The sequence below is a fragment of the Canis aureus genome, chromosome 15, assembly GCF_053574225.1.
Source record: "Canis aureus isolate CA01 chromosome 15, VMU_Caureus_v.1.0, whole genome shotgun sequence".
In the NCBI taxonomy this organism is placed as follows: Eukaryota; Metazoa; Chordata; class Mammalia; order Carnivora; family Canidae; genus Canis; species Canis aureus.
The window spans coordinates 47263757-47281448 of NC_135625.1; the positions used below are offsets into that span (position 1 = coordinate 47263757).

General features: G+C 48.3%; 1 protein-coding gene across 2 annotated transcripts; it reads right to left on the reverse strand.

Annotated features, from left to right (window-relative positions):
- Positions 1 to 232: 232 nt before the first annotated feature.
- On the reverse strand, positions 233 to 16732 carry NOM1 (nucleolar protein with MIF4G domain 1). Of its 2 annotated transcripts, none has more exons than XM_077849517.1 (11): positions 15722 to 16732; positions 14175 to 14299; positions 12308 to 12503; positions 9422 to 9745; positions 7604 to 7714; positions 6411 to 6578; positions 5306 to 5427; positions 4590 to 4722; positions 3949 to 4080; positions 2343 to 2452; positions 233 to 2001 (listed from the first exon to the last, which is right to left on the reverse strand). In XM_077849517.1, the coding sequence occupies exons 1-11, from the start codon at positions 16712 to 16714 to the stop codon at positions 1827 to 1829; spliced, it is 2589 nt and encodes an 862-aa protein (XP_077705643.1). In that variant the 5' UTR covers positions 16715 to 16732; the 3' UTR covers positions 233 to 1826. The 2 variants fall into 2 exon arrangements, with proteins under 2 accessions (XP_077705643.1, XP_077705642.1); XM_077849516.1 differs by having other exon boundaries at positions 14175 to 14302.
- Between the last annotated feature and the right edge of the window lie 960 nt (positions 16733 to 17692).

Sequence of the window (17692 nt, forward strand, 5' to 3'; positions counted from 1 at the left end):
TTATTTATTCATGAGACACACAGAGAGAGAGAGAGAGAGGCAGAGACATAGGGAGAGGGAGAAGCAGGCTCCATGCTGGGAGCCCGATGTGGGACTCGATCCCCGGTCTCCAGGATTATGCCCTGGGCCGAAGGCAGCGCTAAACTGTTGAGCCACGCGGGCTGCCCTCAAGATATAATTCTCTACTTTAATAAGTATACTTACTAATGTGATAACCCATGATATTTTGATATTTTGCTGTTAACAGGGGCTTTTATACTCAAAAAAGACAAATTATAAAAGATAAAAATGGGATTCTGTTAACAAAAGATCCTCTTCTGCAAAGTTAGCTTGAGCTGAGCCATACCCCCGACTAGGTTTAGTGCATGTCAGGGGTGGTAGGGACTGTTTGGGGTCTCAGCGGTTGCCCCCCACAGTGAGTGGCCTCAGGTCAGTTCCATGAGTCTTTGTGGAAGCAGGAGCCTGCACTTACTGTGTCAGTAAGTGCACTGTTTAGTTTGACGGATGCTGCCTTCTTCAGAGCAGGACCTGGAGGCTGGCAGTGTGCTGAGTTTGAGGGAAGGCAGGCGCCAGAGAGGAACCGACCTCTTCTGGTCTGACCCCCACCCACAGAGAATGTGGAGGCTCTCAGCTCATGCACGCCGTTCTCTGCTGGCGGGCTAGCCAACTGGGGACACAAAGGCTTTCATGTGCCTTGCGCATCTCTAGACTTAAATCGTTAGTTCAGGAGTGCACATGGAGATGCTTACATCACATGGTGATTTCTAAACATGAACTGTGTTGAGTCACGTGAAGATCGTACTTGGAAGTCTGAGACAGAGGGGAGTCTGGGGTGACCTCACTCAGGCCAGGGCAGCTCTCCAAGGTGGTCGTTCTGTGGGACAGCACGCTGCCAGGTATGTGCTTATGCCATATAAACCATGGTTCTAAGCACACGTTTTGATGACTTTCAACCAAAGGTGACACTTAAATCAAGTTTACAGCATTTAAGACAGAGAAGCAAATTCTAAGAGCCGGGGAAGCAACAGATGTTTGTCAATCTAGGACTTACTTCCTTCAGAGAATCTGCCAGTTTACTGTACTCAGCGGGGTGTGTCTTCCACTAGATGAACGTTCATTCCTGGCAGGCGGCAATTGTGTTATTCACATTTACTCCTCCTAGAACCCAGCTCAGAGGCACACCCATTACGTGTCCTGTATCTATCCAGGGACTTCAAAGTTGTTTAGTAAAGTGCTTTACAACCTGGAGTTGATGAGTGTAAGCGATGGACACAGACAGGGGCAGCGTCCTTGAGAGGCAAGTGCTGCTGGGAAGCTCCCGGACATACCAGGCTGTACCGGTACCTGCAAGGCTTAAGTCAACCACTGACTTTTCAAAGATACTTGCATTCCCAGTACTTCCCAATATCAGGTATCACATTTAACTCACGGTTTTGGAACTTTTAACCAATACACACAAAAGATAAAAACCGCATCAATTTCTACATAACTGCACCCTCTAGTGGACCGTCTGTCTATGGAAGACTACAACGATCGCATCGCACCCAGTCTCATTACTTAAGAGAATGTGTCCCGTGTCTGCCTGTCCTTCCCCCTTGCCTTCTCCTCACCCCATTCCATATACAGATATGTGAAAATCGTTTAAAACATAAACACAATATAACCTCGAATTAAAAAATGATCTCAAACACTGTATCTTAAATACAAGACTGTAGCATATATAGCTCCACCAAGCTTTTGCACATGGTCAGCAGAGTAACAAGCCTTTTGGGTTTAGAAAGGACATTTGCAGACAAATGACCACGCCCTTCTTCTCCTTTTCCAGACTACATTCTCAGGGAAGCTTTGCCTTGCAAAGACTTTGTTGCGAGGTCAGCCCTCTCCCTCAGCACACTGGCCTCCTCTGCCCTTGTGTGCACTTGCACACTCTTCAGCAGGAAGTGGCTGATGAAAAGCTTCAGACCTTCTCTCAACAAGCCTAGCTTCGGGTTGTCAGACACTCTGTAAAGGAGGTGCATAAATGTGCATCAGGGATAAGCCAGTCTTTCCCATACTGCAGTTTCTAGCAATTTCCAATTGGGAGATATAACCTAACTGCTTTTAAAAACAGAATTCTCAAGAGCTTAACAACATATTCTACATGTTAGAGATCGTCATTAGTTTGCTATTAGGCAAGTTTCATGTCCCCCAAATCGAATGTATATTAGCTTAAAATTAAAACTGAAAATAATGTATTAAGCTGCACATAATGTGTAACAACCTTGTCTTTATAAGTCAACATAAGTGAAAATAATTCTCTTTATCTCTTTTCCATATTTTCATAGAACAAGCTGAGAACATACCTTGCAAAAATTGAACCAAGGTCTTCAACTTCTGTTTCCATTAATAGAATATGTAATACTTTTCGTAAAAAGTGGACTCTGGGTTTATCCAATTCACTGAATTCAACTACCTGATTAGAGTCAGGACAGAGAGAAAGTTAAATTTAGTCAATTTTTTCACTAATTTCTAAAAATAGAGTAAAAAAATTACCCGCCCCCTTTAAGTAAGGCTACTTCCAGTTGTAGGAGATGCAGAGCTGCTGGCAAGGCCACAGGCCGCCCTACACACTGCCCACAGGTATGTGCACACCACCATTGAGAGCACACTGCCAGTGCTAAGCTTTTATGGGTGCAGAACTTATGAATCAGGAATTTAATTCAGGAATTGAAACATACATATCTCCATGCCTTGAAAAAACTGCCCCCTAATTAAGACTATACATGAGAAATTCAGATCTAGGAGAAAATCACTCGTACATATATATGTATTCCCTAAGAAATATATATACATTTTAGTACACTTACACAGGGAAATACAGCACAGAAATAATAAAATCAGAGAACAGAATTATAGATATTCACGTGGATATACTGCAATCTCATGCTGACTTAACAGGGAACTGTAGGAAGATTTTTGGACTGCGGGGATAGGATAATGCTATCCACGTGGAGGAAAACTGTGTGCATGATGATGTGCCATCTGCACTAAGAGTTCAAGAGAGGCCCCTGTGAATTGGTGGTGGGAAGGGGGGAGTGAGGACCGGGGACAGATTTCTAGGACATCTCTAGGTTCTACTGAATCTAGGGAAACACCGTAGCCTATTTCGTTTGGAGCTCAAGACTTGAGTGAACTGAAGGCAAGATCTAGTCCTGCAATGAGAAGGCATGTACTCTCTATGCTTTACAGCACTCTCATTTTTATAATGTGGCATAAGGCTCAGTGCTCTGACTTTCAGTGGGACTTACAGTGGCCCACCCCTCGTAGCACAGCCCAGACACACAGTCAACCACTTCAGTGCCCTGGTGGACAGACATATAAGCATGACCAGGAAATTCCATCTGTAGTCTATCTGCGGGTCAGGGAGCAAGAGGCACAGAAGTCCAGACCCTGGACACTCTCGCTGGCCCTCAGGTTCCCTCCCTGTCCACTCCAGACCAACGTCAGGGCACCTGCATTTCCCTGACTCGGATGTGATGCAGAAACAGGGCGGGGCTGGCAGGGGAGGGGGGTGGCATCACAAAGGGAGAAAAAGCCTGAGTCCTGCACTGTAGCTCACTGGCTCCGTCTCCTCATCCTCCTCCTGATTCGCCAGTGGCCAATGCAAGACTGTTAAATAGGACCTGCACATGAACCCAAAGTCCAAACAAGATTCTCGGAGATGAGCCAAACGACTGTAACTGTGTCTTCGTTTATGAGCTATGTTTACACTGCAAGCTACCCTGGCAACTTTATCTGATGGCTAGGACATTATAAAACCCTTTCCAGATAAGTTAGAATCTAAGGAAATGCATTTTCTTAAAATACCAAACTACACTATCAATACCAAATCAATACCACTATCAATACCAAATTGCACTATCATTTTCATTTTTCATTGCTTTTAATAATTTCATCCACAATACAAACCTTTAAAATAGAAAGTGGAAGTGATTTTGTCTTCAACAAGTAGGCTACCAAGTGAATCAAATTAGAGAAATTAGTGGCTGGCAAATTTTCTAAGTCCCGAAATTTATCCCATATGCTGAACTGGACAGTCATCTAATAGAACAATTGGAAAAAAAAAAAAAAAAGAGTTACAATGCAGACAATTGTTACAGTAAGTGAGTAACGGTGTTAACCTCCAGGTCTTCTACTGCTCATCTACTTGCAGTATCTTCAAAGTTGAGTCAGGACAACACAGTGGTTTGAGACAGTGCCACTGTAATTTGTTTGGATTTTCTGGCTCTGATCGGCAGAAATGTTGAGAAAGATCATAAAAAGCTGCTCCACGTAAGATCAAGGAGGCACTGCCCCAGGGATGGGGGCACAAGACACCCTCATCTGCGACAAAAAAAGGTAGCCTGGCCACTCTGCCTCAGTGATGTCCACTAACTCCCTGGGAGGGGGTGCCTGGCCGCAGGCATGAGCCCCGGTACTGTCCCCACCCCCACAGCTCTCAGCTGGATAGACCCCTCACTCAGGGCGCTCGTTCCGGGTGGGATGAGCCAGACAGAATATCTAGGAAAACTGTGGGGCCCAGGTAACCGGTGGGCTGCTAGTGAGGTTACCTGGAACTTCCTCTGGTAGTCACAGAACTTGCCAGCCAGCAATGCATAGAAAGGGTTGTAGGTTTTCTCCTGAAGGCAGCAATCCATGAGAACATGAACGATCTCCCTCTCCTGTTGGTCCTTCAGCCCAAGCCTACAAAACAGATAGTGATGAGTAAGGAATCTTTCAGAGGAGCACATGCTGCCTGGCAGTTTGGTTAAAAGGGAACCGAGGAGAGGGGGATTGGAGTTACAAGACAGGTGCTACGGGCAGGCCTGGCCTTGTGCCCAGGCATTTCATTCTGTGTTTGAAGCAATAAAAGAAAATATCAGATTTGTTAAGAAATATTTTATAAAGGTACACAGATACTTTAAAAATTTTTACAAATAAATATAGAAATTATACCAGGAAGTTTTTAATTTAGAAGTAATCAGAAAAACCACCTCAATATGAGGATTCTAAGCAATTTATGGCAACCAACAGTCACTGTGAATAATCAGTTGGTCATCTAATACTTTTAATCAAAATAGATCATAAAATGTTCCAATTTGGAATGACCAGTGGCCAGTTCACAGGAGCAAGACAGTGCTGACCAGGGGACGCCTGGAGCCAGGGCAGCAGGAGAAACAGGACAATGCCGCCGCCTGGGCAGCATCTGACCCAACCCTTCATAACATGAAACTCAACTGTGCTGATTTCTTCAACATCTAATCCAAGTGTTTGCACTAATGCTTACTTCAGGAGCTTCTCAAATGCGTCCAAAAAATCTTCACTAGTCATTATTGTACAGAATATGTTTCTCCTGACATCGGTGTTCATTCTCTGCTTTCGGGCGAGTTCTAATATCTTCTTACTAACCTGAAAGAGGAGTAATTAAGGCACAGACCACAAGATTGTTTCAAGGAACAGTTACCTTGGTTTACTGTAGTATCAAAGTTTCTAAAAGATAACATGGATGCTTCTGAAGATTAATTTTGGTTACATGTAAATATACATAAGTGAATGCTGAATCTTCGTTCTCAGGTAAGCACCCACAAAGAGAAAACAGCAGCAAGAGACAAAACAAGCCACAAGAGTTTCAGAAAACTGCCCAACTTGGGAGAGCGTCTTAGGAGCAGCATGATCTTCAGTCTCGGCAATAATGACATGAATTAGAAGAGCCAGGATGACGAGGTGTGACATGGGCTCCTGAGACCAAAAAAAATGGGTATTGGGGGAAAATGAAGGAAATCTGAATAACATAAGGACTTTAGTTAATAATAAAATATAGAGAAATACAAAAAATTCCAACAATCTAAGCCCAATGGACCAGAAGCCACACCTCCTGGGACACACCGTCTGCCTCTCAAGCCTGTTACCTGCAAGGGGAGCGTTCCGGTTTTTGTTTTTTAAATAAAGATTTTATTTGTTTGTTTATTTGAGTGAGGGGGGGTGTGTGGCAGAGACACAGGCAGAGGAAGAAGCAGGCTCCATGCAGGGAGCCTGAGTGGGACTCAATCTCAGGATTCTAGGATCATGCCCTGAGCCGAAGGCAGATGCTTTAACCACTGAGCCACCCAGGCATCCCACATTTGGGTTTTCACACATTCCCCTGATTTCATTCAAGTTTTAAGTCCTTTATGTATGCTATTGTGGGACTTATAAAAATATGTTAAAAAGAAATAACAAAATGAATTAAATTATATCACAGAACAGTAACCACTGCTCTACGGTCTTTGAATAAACCCACATCTACACGTCTTGATAACCACCCAATGAATAAGGCGGCTACTCCAGGGAATGCCCAAGACACCATGGGGGATATGGACATGCTCCTGGTAGGAGTGCAGGGCTTTTTGTACCGTCTCTGAGGGGTGCTTCTCCAGTGTCTTCTGCTGGCTGTTGTCAATCATAGGGGCCCCACTCCACGCGGACCCCACGATCCACCAGCGCCCGGTCTGCTGGGCGTTCAGGACACTGTCCCAGGAGATGCGGAGCTGAGTTTCAGTACCCGAGCCAGCACTGCGTACCTGAGAGAAGGAAAAGGAGCTAGTAAACAGTTTAGTTGGCTCAGTCTGCATGATCATCACCCTTAGGCTTTTTCTGTTTTTGGATCATGGAGTTTTTGGTTTGTGAATATTGTGCTGAGTCACTGACAACTGTTAGTCACTGACAACTAGCTAGCTAGTGTGGAATAATGCCAAAGTTAGAGGTAAACTCAGTGCTTCTGGCTGAGATTTGTGGGCTTATCACCCCAAACACTCCTGTGTCTGGAAAGCTGTCACAGCAGGGAAAAAGCTCGGACTCAGGCCCCAAGGAGAGCTGAGTGGAGCTCCAGGTGAGAATGTGGCCCAGCAGCGCCTGGGGTTTGCTGAACCAACGATTCTAGATCTGTCCAGAGACAGAGCTGAGGACCCCCCCTGACTGAGGGTGTCAGTGGGGAGCTGTGGTCCCATGTCAGGGGCACATGAGGTACTCCAACAGATGATCCCCCCCCCCACTGCCACACTGACTTCACTGGTCTGGGTGGATCCTGGCCTGAGCCTCCTTTCATTTTTTTTTTTTTTTTTTTTGAGCCTCCTTTCAAAGTGATCAGAGACCTACTGTGCAGCTGAGTCCAGCAGCACAGGCTGAGTGCTGGGGACGCTTAACTCACAGGGGCTGCCCTGCCCATGGGCCACTCTGAGGCTCTCACCACAGAAATGTGACGGTTCCTCCCAGTATCTTGGAACTCTTTTAAGATTTATTTACTCATTTGAGAGAGAGCAAGAGTGTGTGAGCTCACAGAAAGGGGAAGGGCAGAGGGAGAGAATCTCAAGCAGACTCTGACTCCCTGCTGAGGATGGAGCCTGACACAGGGTTTGATCTCACCACCCCAAGATCATGACCCGAGCTAAAATCGAGTCAGCCGTTAGAGCAACACAGTCACCCCAGCGTCCCTCCAGGACATCTTATTAAGCAGATTCGGCACCTTACAGCACCAAATGCTTTCCGTACTGTCACAACGAGCGCATGCAGACATGGGAACTCGAAATAAGAAGTGAAAATGCCTCACCAAAGCTCTCTGTAACTTCCTGAGTTTCTCCATTGGTTCAGGGTCATAGCCTGGAATTTTACGCATGTCATTGTTCTTCAGCGCCAACATGGTCTCTAACATGAATCGAACCTTTAAGGAAAAACGAGAACAGAAGAAACCATCATTTCATATAGTCTAAACATCCGACTGTCCGACTTGGGAAGGACACGCACAGTCACCACTGCCACTGACCAACCGCAGATGGTCTTCCAAGTTGACAGTGGCCATGAATATGAACCTCCTGCTCAGGACACTAGCCTATTTTAATACGATTGTGCCACCTGGCCTCCATCTGACACTGACAACCCCCCCCCCCCCCCCCCCCGCCCTGAAATGGCCAGATCTGCCCTCCTCTCCCCTGCCCTGCCCCACCTCCTCTGACCTGCCCCAGTGGCCCCCCACCCCACACTCCCACAGTTTTAGTTACCCTCTCTCCCTACTATATTTCAACTTCCTCCCCATTCTTACTTTTTGACTTTTAAATTAGAAATAACATTGTAATTAAGGTCATAAGAACAACAAAAAAGAATTTTTGCATATCCTTCTCTGAGATTTCCTCATGTACTACATTTTATTGAGATCTAATTAACACACCATAAAACTCACCCATTTAAAAGCATACAATGAACACATTCAGGGGTGTGCAGCTACCTTCATCAATTCCAGAATATTCTCACCCCCACCAAACTCCAAACCCATTTCAGGCATCCCCATCCTCCCCAGCCCTAGGGCACAGAGGTTACTTCCTGTCTCTGTAGACTTTTGTGTTTTAAACTTGCCTCTGAGCATTCAGCCCAGGGACAAGGGCTTCCTTGGGACACTCAGGGACCTGACTCCAGGAGCTTCCTCATGCTCCTCCTCCCAACAAGGCAGATGAATGCTGGTGCTCTGAAACTGTGGGGCTCTGTTCACTTCCCAGCCTGCACAGCTCCCAGGACCGCACCTCTCATGGCTGACCCCAGCATTCCATTTCAGGACTTCCAAAATGGGCCTGTCTTTCCTCCTGAGTCTGAGTCTTGTCCTACTGTCCTGCGGTCTACCAGGGGTGACCCTGGCCCTTCCTGTCCTTAAACCAGCCTTCTCCTCCAGTCTACACCATCTGGTCACTTCTAACTCCTAAATCCATATCTACTGCTACAATGCTAAGGCTCCCGGCCTGCCTACCTCCTCCTTCTCTCAGTGTAGTCAAAGTGACATGAAAACATCGTACATTAATTGCCTGCTCAGAACCTTCAGGTGCCTCCAGGATAAAACCCCAAGTCCCTGAAAGGGTTTACAAAGCACTCCTGAGGCTAGCCTCTGCCCACTCTTACTGCCCTGCTCCCTGCAGGTTCCAGACACAAACTCTTCTCTTGTTCCCAGAGTGACATCCTTTCCTCCCTTATGGGCTTCCTGGAGCCTATTTGTGCCTCCCAACCAGCAGATGAGGCAGGAGCCACAATGAGCCCCCATTTCCTAGACACGGACACCAAGGCTGGGAAGACTCAGGGTGCGTCACTGTTAAGCAGAAGAGCTGGAAATGCAAGAGCGCTGATGCCTGAGGCCCATGCCACATTGCCTTCCTCAGTAAACGTGTTTTGAAGATAAATTTTAAAGAAACTGATTCTGAAATTCGCAGAACACCTGAGTTCTTAGCAGAAAAACAAAGTTCATTTGTATACTGACAATAAAGCCACAGAACCTGATGAGGCAGAAGACAGTGGGGTAAATGCGATTTTACCCCAAATACTTATTTTTAAGCTCTGGTCAGTGTGTGGGCATCTGGGGACTTAGGAAGGTCAGGAGACACAGTTGTACCCTGGTCTGGTCCTGGAACTTGCCACCCGCCTCGCTGGCTTTGGCCTGGGCCTCCATGATCAGTTCCTTAAGTGACAACGCATCATCTTTCCTCAATGAGAAGCCCACGTTTTTCAGCATCAACAGGGTCAGCTCAATATCTTTTTCTGTGAAAGTTCCAATAAGTTTTTTCAAAATGTCAAAGACAAGGCGAGCTTGTACCACGTGGAAGTTATACAAATGGGCAATGATGGTAAGCAGGTTCTCACACTCTTTCCCTCCTCCTCCATTCTTATAGATGGTGTCAAACCTCCTCACCACGGCCTCCAAGAAGTGAGCACCGACCTGGACAAACAGAGCAGAGAAAGTATCACTGCAAACACGTAAGAATCAAATGTTAGCAAGCTATTTGCAGGGATCTTTCTTCCTCTTTCAATAAACTTAACTGTATGTAGAAAAAAGATCAGTGCTTTTTAAGTTAGTCTGTAAAACATACACACAGTATGGTATAAACTCCAATATGGCATAAACTTTATAAGCAGCTGTGTACACACTGGAGAACGCTACAGTAAATGACACCACACAGCCATCTGCCGTGACACCCAAATCTCTAAGCACATCCTCTGGTCTTTAAATCCAACAAGGCAGTATTTTTGGCCAGCAGCCCTTCCAGTTCCTTAGAAAAATGAAGTTATTAAAAACATTAAGAACGGCTACAGGTCAAATTACTCTTTTTTTTTTTAATTTACAAAAAAGACTTATTCATGAGAGAGACAGAGAGAGAGGCAGAGACACAGGCAGAGGGAGAAGTAGGCTCCCTACAGGGAGCCCAATGTGGGACTTGATCCCAGGAACCTGGAATCATGACCTGAGACAAAGGCAGATGCTCAACCTCTAGCCACCCAGGCTGCTGCTGCTGCTTTTTTTTTTTTTTTAATTTTTATTTATTTATGATAGTCACAGAGAGAGAGGCGCAGAGACACAGGCAGAGGGAGAAGCAGGCTCTATGCACCGGGAGCCCGACGTGGGATTCGATCCCGGGTCCCCAGGATCGCGCCCTGGGCCAAAGGCAGGTGCCAAACCGCTGCGCCACCCAGGGATCCCTGCTGCTTCTTTTTTTAAGGATTTTATCTATCAAACTACTCTTAACAACACTCATTTTCAATCTCAAGCTGAGGCTGGTGGGCAGGGGGGGCAGAAGTAGGGACAGGGGCTGGCATGGTGTGATGTCAGCACACTGGGCAAGAAATGATCACCTGGGGGATCCCTGGGTGGCTCAGCAGTTTGGCACCACCTTCAGCCCAGGGCGTGATCCTGGAGTCCCAAGATCAAGTCCCACATCAGGCTTCCTGCATGGAGCCTGCTTCTCCGTCTGCCTGTGTCTCTGCGTCTCTCTCTCTCTCCCTCTGTCTCTCATGAATAAATAAATAAAATCTTTTTTTGTTTTTTAAAGAAATGATCATCTGAAACCAGACAGGCTCAGGTGATGAGAGCCTTTCAACCAGAAAACATCCTCCCACATGAAGCAGAGCTTAGTACGACTAAGCAACCTTTACTGAGCACTTCCTATGGACCATGCCACGGAATGTCCTCATTGCACGGAGACCTCATAAACCAACTCTACAGGGGAAGATACTGGTGTGGAGATTGCCAGCTGGCATCCCTGATGTGGTGGATGCTGGCACGTCCCCCTCCTGCAGAACCTCTAATAGCAAAAAGGACGTGGTTGGCAAGTCCATGGCCTTTAAAATGACCCATGCACAGGCCTGCTCTGCAAGACTCCAGTGAGTTCTGGGAACAAATGACAAAATGAGGGGGTAATGCATGCTGACCATGGTGCTGAAACAGCTCCAGAGCACTTTGTAGCTGCCACCCTGGGGCCAGCGCACATTCTCCTGGGCTCTGCTGTGGGTGTGAAGGGGGCTGCATGCCTACCTGTACTCCTGGCCCTGCTGGGGACTGAGAGGGCCAGGAGTAAGGGAGACACTGATATGCAAACCTCCCCCAGGGCTCAGGCAGTTAGCGGTGTTTGTTGCTGAGGCCCATTGTTGGGAGGAGGATGATCAGAACGGAAGAAACCAACCACCACAATAAATACTGTCCCACAGAAAGACTCAAAAGGTCAATGAGTTCTGCCTAGGAACATCCCCTGGGAAAATGAAGCCCTACTCACTAATCCACCGTCTGTTCCCATGCCGCAGTATTAACTTCTGGGATCAGACTATTCCTGCAACAACCCCGAAGAGGCCACACCGAGGGAATGGAATACTGCCTGGAGGTTGTGATGCACTGTATGAGGTGACAGATGGGGAGCTGACACCACAGAGCCTCCCTGATGCTGACCCAGAGGGTCACCGACCCAGGACAGAGGACACAAGAGAAGTGGGGACAACAACTTGCTCAGTAGCACCTATTTGGTAGCAGGCATCAGGCAGGTGTTTTGCGTACACTGCCCAATTTAATCCTGACAAAATACCCCACTTCACAGAAGAGGGCACAGGAAGGTCTGGAGCCCACCTGGAGGTGGCCCGGGGGGCTCCAAGCCTCAGGCCTGTCACACGTCCCCTCACTTAATTCAATCCAGTTTTGCCTCCCATTCTTCAGGCCCTCTTACTGATGAAAAACTGATCTCCATCCAGTATGAATGCTTAAGTAGTAAGACCATATGGACCACAGTGCTCAGAATATCTGAAACAAGTTACCCGTACAGCTGGAATTCAAAGATGAAGGCAGTCCAAAATGTCAGTCCCCCCAAAAAAGTCATTAATAAATGAGAAGGCACGTTAGATTGGATCAAGCACAAAATCAAGTGTTCATGTGACAGTAACAAAGTGGTATCTCCCGAACGGAGCCCGCTGCAAGGCACTGTTTGCACACTGGTAACAGCCCAGGGGAAGGGAGCCGTACCTCCACCCCAACTGTGTGGTGAAGAACACTGAGCAGGAGCACATGCTCCATCATCAGCCTGCTGGGCATGGCGGTGTCTGGAGCACAGGCACTCATGAGGATGTCCGTCAGAGTGTCGTTCATGTCCTTCCTGCTGTGGGCCATGTACAGCTCCTCCAGCTGCCCACTTATGGAGGCTATGCTCGGTTCACTCAACCTGCAGACAGTAGTAAAGGCCTCAAATCAGGAATTAGTTTTTAGTTTGATTTAAAAGAATGAAAGTCATCAACATTACCAATACATCCTATCTCATGTACACCTCTAACCCGTGAATAGTTCTTATCTCGCCCCAGCAGATACTGCATGTAATAGCACATAATCCTCTGGAATCCTTTAATAACCACACTGCCATCTTTCCACTTGAAATATGGCCCCAAGGAAGCACACACGGACTCTCTTCAAGACCAGGGAGACTGTAATGACCATACTTCCCTGGTATCTGATCCAGCATCTGAGTCAGAGGCAAGGAAGCACCCTTACTTTTAGCACATCAGTATGTGCTGTAGGGAAAAAATCCAACTTTTCCACTCTTTGGTGAGTGGCCAGCATAAAAATCTTTAGTTCCCACCCTGGGAAAGGTTGCTCTATTCAGAGTGGAGGGGAAAGAGGGATACACACATGAAGATTATGCACTGCACCTGTGCTGACACTGAGCATTAAAAAAGCATGTTTGGTAAAATTCCAGGCTGTATCATGGAAACAGTATTTTGTTTTGGTTTTAAATTTTCTTTTTTTGTATTTATTTATTCATGAGAAACACAGAGAGAGAGAGGCAGAGACAAAGGCAGAGGGAGAAGCAGCCTCCATGCAGGGAGCCTATAATGTCCCGACTTGATCCCAGGTCTTCAGGATTGTGCCCTGGGCCAAAGGCAGGCGCTAAACCGCTGAGCCACCCAGGGTTCCCGGTTTTAAATTTTCTTTAGGGGAGCTTGGGTGGCTCAGTTGTTGAAGTATCTGCCTTCAGCTCAGGTCATGATCTCAGGCTCTTGGGATCGAGCCCCACATCAGGTTCCCTGCTCAGTGGGGAGCCTGCTTCTCCGTCTCCCTCTGTCCCTCCTCCTGCTTGTGAGCATGAGCAATCTCTCTCTCTCTCAAAAATAAAATAAAATAAAATCTTAAAAAAAATTTTTTTTTAAAGATTTATTTGAAAGACTGCAAGTGCATGCAGGAGTGAGTGTAGGGGCAGGGCAGAGGGCTAGGACGAAAGTATCTCAAGTAGACTCCCTGCTGAGCAGAAGCCTGACATGGGGCTAGATTTCATGATCATGACCTGAGCTAAAATCAAGAGTTGGATGTTTAACTGACTGGGCTGCCCCAGAAACAGCATTTTGTTTTAATTAAAAATTAAGCAATGGGTGTGAGTGGGGAAGAGGGTGGGGGAGGGCTGGGTGGGACCACAAAGGCTAGCAGGAGAGCCATGCGATGCCAGGGGGGTCCTGTGTTCATTGTGGGCAGGTACCCGCCACTTTTTGTGTGAAAACGCTGCAGAGAATGCACACACGTGTAACGAGCAAGGGGGCAGAAGACCGCACTCCTGACACAGTGTCCCTGCAAGAGTCGGTCCTGCCAGGCCTGTTCCTGGGACTTCTCAGAACAACCATGTGGGCAACCTGTATGGCTTTCAAACCCTGAAGCTTCAAAGTACCAAATGGTAAATGTGGGCATCCTGCTCTTCAAGCTGCAACAAGACAGGAACAGAAAGGAGCCAATCGAGTCCTACAATCCTTGCCACGCCTGTCACTTACGGTTTAATTCCTGGGAAAGTTTCTGTATTTTTGGAAAATAGGCTCTTGGCGCTGCATGGGATGACAATGTTGTGAGGTTTTACCTGTTAATGAGACCTTTGACGTGTTTCTTTAGTCTTTCCAGTCCCTCTTTTTTCTGACCACCCGCTGTCTCTTCAGCTTGCCTCACGTGAGGTGGGATGTACTTTCCTTCATTTTCACAAAAACTCTGCTTGGAAGGACAGAATCACAAAAATTTTGCATTGAACAAGTTCCAGTTTTCTCCTTGCTATGCTCACATTTATGTATTAAAGTCCCAAGGACTGGCAGAAGCTGTGACTACTGAGCACTGCTGCTTAATCACCATCAGAAATTTACTGAGTGCCTGGGGGAGTCCTGAGTAACCCTGCTGGGTGTCACCATGGACGTTACCGTCATCTTATCATCGTGTTTTTCCCTCTGTAACTCTTCAGAGCTGGCCGTGCCCTCTTCCACCTGCCCACCACAGCTCTACATCCTACACTTACCCAGGCTTAACTTATGGTGGGCCTGGCAGTACATAAGCACCACCAGATCTGGAGGGAGAGTGTCCTAAGACAACCTCAAACTTGTTCAAAACAAAATTCATATGTACACATATAGGACAAAATCCCAATCAATCCATTGCTGTTTCCTAAATCATCAACTGGGAAGGTCACACATCATTACCACTGACCAACACTCCCTGGGCACTTAAGTGAGGGCCTCAGGAGACAAACATTTTAAGTCCTGATCATGCTGTCAGGACGTTTAAACTTAGGTGGGTTGGAAAAATCACACGTATATAGAAACTGGTACTCTGGAAACACCCATTAGTTCAGACTGTATGTTAATTATACCTCAAGGAGCTGTGGAAGAAAAGTTAGGAATAGCCAAAAAATAAAGTTCTAGGAGAGGAACTGATGGCAGTTAAAGACTGCTCACAGAGCGCCAGTGCTAAGGCACCAGGACAAAAATGAAAGTTAATTTACTTATGATGGGGAAAGACTCCCAGAGATGAGTGACTTGAACAGATAAAGAGAGTGAGAAAATGAGGAAAGATGCTGCAGGTAGAAGGAATACATGTATTTAGGGGCAGAATGTTGTAGTGGTGAGACGCGGGAAGGAGTGCACGCTGATGGGAAACTATTTTCAAGGCCAGGGGCCAGCCCGTGAGGGCCTTGACTGCTCTGTTGTGGATTTTGAACTTGATCTTCAATGTATGAGTTTACTCAAGGCAGTGTTGTAGACTAGCTGTTGTTTCCAAGAATCACTGCAGGAGCAGCCGGACAGGAAAAGGACTAGGTGAGGGCAGAGCCAGTGAGGGGTGCTGCACACACCCCTTACCGCCCAACAGGGCTGAGGGGGAGGGGATTCAAAGTCGAGTTTGGACAGTCAAGAAAGAAGATGCCACCTCAGGACAACTGCTGGGAATGGCCCTGGGAATGGGGATAAAAAGATCTTCAGAGATGTCTTCTCCCTGAACTCCTTATTGAAATTAACACACATAATGGACCAAATAACCCGATTTACCCACACTCGACTCGACAATTAACAATACATCTGTCCCACCCTTGCCACCACTCCTTATTTCGAGAAAAGCCCCGGGGAATTTAGGTTGTTCACACAATACCTGCTCTGCTGTGTCAGAGTCCTCGGAGGAGGATGGTTCGCTCTTTTCTTCTACAAAGCGGACTCTCTTTTTGTCCCTTTGCCGCGTGGCTCCCCCCTCTTCTGCTTTCTTTTGCTTCTCCTCTTTCACATCCTCTTCCTCACTGTGTGTTCCCAGCTTGTTCTCGTCCTCTTCCACATCCTCCTGCGGCCCCTCGTCCTCCGTGTCACTCTCTAAGTCACTTTCGGGGAGAGTCGGTCCCGCATCCTCCTCGGTATCCTCCTCCTCCTCGCTGCTGCTGCTTTCATACAAGCCACTATTTTTTCCAGACTCCAGGGCTCCGAGGATGTAGTCGAGCCCATCGCGGGCAAAGCTCAGCGGCACGGAGCTGCCGTCGCCCTTCCTTTTGCGCTTGTTCAAGCCGAGGCACCGCTCCAGCTTTCGGATCTCCCGGTCCTCCTCCTCGTTGGCCGCCAGAAGAGCCCGTTTCCGAGCGGCGGCAGTGGCTGCGGCTGCGGCTGCGGGGGGCCTGGTCCCCGCGGGGGGGGCCTTGGCCTCGGGGCGCGCCCGGGGGTCCCGGGCCCGGGGCGGTCGCAGCCCCTTCGACGGAGGCGGGGCCTGAGCAGGGGGCGGCCAGGCGCCTTCCTCCGCCGCCTCCTCCACCCGCAGGTCCCCCGCGGCCCCGGCTCCTCCGCCGCCGCCGCCCACTGGGCCCGCAGACCTCTGCAGCCGCCGCGCCTTCTTCAGGTGCCGCTTCTCCTTCCTCAGCTCCCTGCGGCTTTTCCTCTCGCCCGGGCGCACGCGGCCCTCCGTCCGGGGCCCCGCGCGGCCGCCGGGGGTCTCCCCCTCGGAGGCCGCCTGCACAAACTCCTCCACGGCTAGCTTTAGCCGCTTCAGAGCTCCCTCGGTGCCGACCCCCGGCCCGCGGCGTACCCCGCGTCCGCGCTGCCTACAGGGTCCGCGCCCCCAGCGCCCGCGCCGGCGCGTCACTCCCGCGCTCGTGGACGCCGCCATGTTCCTGGATGCTCCGACTCCGACTTCCGGGAGGGGCGGGACTTCCGGGCGGAGCGGGCGCGGCGCGGGATGGGACGGCGCCCCCTGCTGGCGGGAGGGCGGCAGCGCGGGGAACCGCCCAGGAGCAAACAGCACCTGCTCTCGAGACACGTAAACTCCGGGTGACACAAATTCTTTTTTTCTTTTTTTTTATATAAATTTATTTTTTATTGGTGTTCAATTTGCCAACATAGAGCATAACACCCAGTGCTCATCCCGTCAAGCGCCCCCCTCAGGGCCCACCACCCAGTCACCCCACCCCCCGCCCACCTCCCCTTCCACCACCCCTAGTTCGTTTCCCAGAGTTAGGAGTCTCTCATGCTGTGTCTCCCTTTCTGATATTTCCCACTCATTTTTTCTCCTTTCCCTTTTATTCCCTTTCACTATTTTTTATATTCCCCAAATGAATGAGACCATATAATGTTTGTCACAAATTCGTGCACGTTTAAGGAGTGACGGTAAAGAGGCCTTGTGGGGGCCTGCACAGAAGGAAGCGAAGTTGTCTGGACAGCGTGACTCTTCAGGCGCATCATGCATCCAGAGGGAAAATATGAATGCTTTCTGTATTTCCAGGGGAGACTTCATCCAAGCTTAGTATTCTGAAAACTGCTAATTTCACTCAACCTCAGGCCTCAGATCTCTCCATGTACAGTTAGTGGCTCACCTCCGTACTTACTAGGGCTGCCTGGCGGGTCATGGGGTGGTGTCCCAGTCCTTCCATAGGAGTCGTGGTGTCCGGGGTCATGGCAATTATCTACCAGAGCCTGGGAAGGCGACCTTGTTTGGAAGTAGGGCCTTTGCAGCTGTGATCAGGTGAAGAGCAGGTGACATCTGAAAGGAATGTAACATCATGCTAATTATACCTTAATTTTTAAATTAAAGGGTGGGAGAAGGACTTCGTGGATTTCCCCGGAGGTTGGGGCTCATGGGAAGAGGCAG